This window comes from Egretta garzetta, unplaced genomic scaffold, assembly GCF_000687185.1.
Source record: "Egretta garzetta isolate BGI_Z169 unplaced genomic scaffold, ASM68718v1 scaffold67, whole genome shotgun sequence".
NCBI lineage: Eukaryota > Metazoa > Chordata > Aves > Pelecaniformes > Ardeidae > Egretta > Egretta garzetta.
Window position 1 is genome coordinate 844,233 of NW_009260340.1, and position 3,468 is coordinate 847,700.

At 52.4% G+C, this 3,468-nt stretch overlaps 1 protein-coding gene across 1 annotated transcript in view; it reads left to right on the forward strand.

Moving 5' to 3' along the window:
* ZFHX3 (zinc finger homeobox 3) overlaps positions 1-3,468 on the forward strand; it is a 113,163-nt gene that overhangs the window by 1,125 nt on the left and 108,570 nt on the right. Inside the window, 2 exon segments of the mRNA XM_035898041.1 lie at positions 33-882; positions 885-1,205. Of these exon segments, the coding sequence (XP_035753934.1) occupies positions 33-882; positions 885-1,205 (1,171 nt within the window).

Consider the following 3,468-nt stretch of genomic DNA (forward strand, 5'->3'; position numbering starts at 1 on the left):
AGGAGGAGGAGGAGGAAGAGGAGGAGGAGGAGGAGGAGGAAGAGGAAGATGATGAGGATGATGAGGGTTGCAAAGGACTGTTTCCGAGCGAGTTGGAGGACGAACTGGAGGACCGGCCCCAGGAGGACGCTGGGGCTGTGGCAGGCGGCGGCAGCAGCAAAAAGGACCTTGCTCTCTCAAACCAAAGCATTTCTAACTCTCCCTTAATGCCTAACGTGCTCCAGACCCTGTCGCGGGGCACAGCTTCTACTAGTTCTAATTCTGCTTCTTCCTTTGTCTTTGATGGTGCAAACAGGAGGAATCACTTAAGCTTTAACAATGAGGGCGGCGGAGCCAGCGTGGCAGAGGGCAGCAGGAGGCTGGACTTTATCGATGAAAGTGCCAATAAAGACAATGCCACAGCACCAGAACCAAATGAGAGCGCGGAGGGCGAGGACGGGAGCTACATCTCCCATCACCAGCATGCTGGCCCCCTCTGTGAACTTGGGGGTGGGGAGTGCCCCTCGGGGAGCGGCGTGGAGTGCCCAAAGTGCGACACGGTCCTGGGCTCCTCGCGGTCGCTGGGTGGCCACATGACTATGATGCATTCTCGCAACTCGTGTAAGACACTCAAGTGTCCCAAGTGCAATTGGCACTACAAGTACCAGCAGACGCTTGAGGCGCACATGAAGGAGAAACATCCCGAGCCGGGTGGCTCCTGCGTCTACTGCAAAAGTGGACAGCCACACCCGCGGCTGGCACGGGGTGAGAGCTACACCTGTGGTTACAAGCCCTTCCGCTGCGAGGTCTGTAACTACTCCACTACTACCAAAGGCAACCTCAGTATTCATATGCAGTCCGACAAGCATCTCAACAACATGCAAAACCTGCAGAACGGAGGGGGAGAAAACCTACGTGGCGGTGCGAGGTGTGCGACTATGAGACCAACGTAGCTAGGAACCTTCGTATTCACATGACCAGTGAGAAGCACATGCACAATATGATGCTGCTTCAGCAAAACATGTCCCAAATCCAACACAACCGGCACCTGGGCCTCGGCAGCCTGCCATCCCCCGCCGAGGCCGAGCTCTATCAGTACTACCTGGCGCAGAATATGAACCTTCCCAACCTGAAGATGGACAGCACTTCATCAGATGCACAGTTCATGATGGGTGGATTCCAGCTTGATCCCACCAATCCCATGGCAACGATGGCTCCATCTCTAGGTGAGGCTGAAGGGTTTTCCACCATGTCCGTGTGTAAGGGAGGGAGTGGTTTGGCATTGCCGCAAACCCCTCATGCGCGTTCTGGGCGCTGCCTGCCAGATCCCTTCCTCCGGTCTCTGCGGCCTGCTGTGTAGTGCAGCCACGGTGCCGTGAGTTGCCTTTGTGTGGTGGTTGAGGATGGAGACTGCGCAGTGGAGACCCCTCTTCTGCATTCCCCCAGACCAGTTTTTCTCATCCTGGGGAAAATACGTTACGTTTCTGGTACATTTTCCAAGAGTTTTGGTAGGGAGCTACTAAAACAGTGGGTAGGGATTATTGCTGACATGCATGAAATGTTCCTCCTCGTTGTGGAACGTACCCTTACTGCAGTGTTCCCTGACGATTTTTCCTTGGTTTGGTAAGGGGTGCGAGGAGTTTGGTGGGTGGCTTTGGGAGAGGGTCTGATCAGCTCTCAGAGGCAGATGCTGAGTTGCTTTGCTAGGTGCTGTGCTGCCCTGAGAAGAAAAGGTAAGCAAGTCTGGAGCGTTGCGATGAACTCAGTGGAAGGGGCTGAAGAAACTGAGCTGAAACTGGTCCTCTGATGCCAGTGTGCAATACAGGATTCCAGGCTTGACCAGATGGGAATTATTAAACTGGAGGGGAATGGCTAGAGAGAGAGCAGCTTGTTTCTCTCATCAGATGACAAAACCACCTAAAAATGAGCCACCAAATGCATTTTTCCTGACAGCGAGCGTTCATCATGTTTGTGTTGGCACGGTGGAGGCACACCCTATCCCCACGCAGTTGAGTCCAAGAATTAGAGTGGGGACAGAGGGTCGGCTCCTGTTGGGTTCCTCCCCGTGCCGCTCTCATCGCCCAGGGCTGGCAGCGGCCGCCGGCAGCAGGCACGAGCTTCCCGGTGTGGTTGAACTTCGCGGCGCTGTAGGGCAAGCGCAGGCGCAGAACAGAGCCCCCCGCCACGCTGGCGGGTGCTGGCTGAAGTGACCCCTGTCTCCGCGTTGGTTTGCTGCTGCTGAGGATTTTTCACAGTGCTTGAGGAAGTGTGTGAAAAGAAACCTGCCTCTGGCACCTTACCTGCTTTCCTCTGGAATGATTTTTCCATGCTGCGCTCTGCGCTCCCTAACCTTGTCCATCCATCGATGCTGTAATTACTGATGCGCTCCATTACTGGTTCATTGGTCTCATGCATGTTCTCCTTTCCTTCAGCTATTCATAGTGCAGTTTATTATTAGTCCAGAAGGACATGAAAGTCGTAGGAGAGAACAACACTAAAAAATACTAAAAAAAAAAAACAAAAAAAAAAAACAAAAAAAAAACAACAAAACACCACCATGAAAAAGAAGATGAAGGAACTCAAGTGACCATAAATTAATTCTTTTTCTTTCTTTCTTTTTTTCCTGTGGTGTCCCAGCTTGCATCTTTGGGAGGCCAAGGACACAGTCTTTTTTAGTGTATTTTCAATAGCTCCAAGTTGCCCACAGATGTAGTTGAGTCATCTGTAATACAGCTTGTGGTGTACAAAGCTGCAGCGTCGTCTGCGGTGGGTTCCTTGGCAGGCGCCCTTTTGGAGCTCGCAGCCCCTCCTTACAGAAGCACGGGGTGGTTGGCATGAGAGCAGTTGGGATTGTTTTAACTGAGGCACCCTAACATGCATGACGAGGCCTTGAACATACATGAGCTCACCTGGAGAGTGATTTGTGAATTGTACACTTGATGGTTGCAAATCTCAGGCTGAGGATTACGGAGGGAGGCCCCGTCCATGTCAATAAGCACTTGACATGGGCTCAGCTCGTTAGGCTCAGGCACACACCATGAACTGCGCTAGGAGTGAAGCAGATTTCTCCCGTTTTTACCCTCCGGTCCCAAACTGGATTTGAGTAGATATGAACAGTTGAGAAGAGCCTGCTTTGGGGTTTTTACTGCATGATGGCTTGAAGAGAGACTGATTTGAAGAGAGGATTTCAGGATATGTCCTAAAAGGGATGCTTAGAAAAATCACAACTAGGGCCGTAGAAGGCAAGCGGTGGGTTCCCTGCTCTTCAGCGTTTAGTGAGCAGGTACGCGGGAGGAGCTGTACGGAGCGTGGTTCTGCCGTGGTGGGGGGGGTAGAGGGATCAAGAAAGAAGATGATTGACTGCTTTGATGGAAAGACAGGCTCCTGGCAGTGTGTGCAGGTGGGACCTCCCCTCTCCAACCGGTTCTTCTCTGTGTGAGCACGATGTGCTTGATGGAAATGAGGTGCTGTTCCTCTGACAAACCAGGC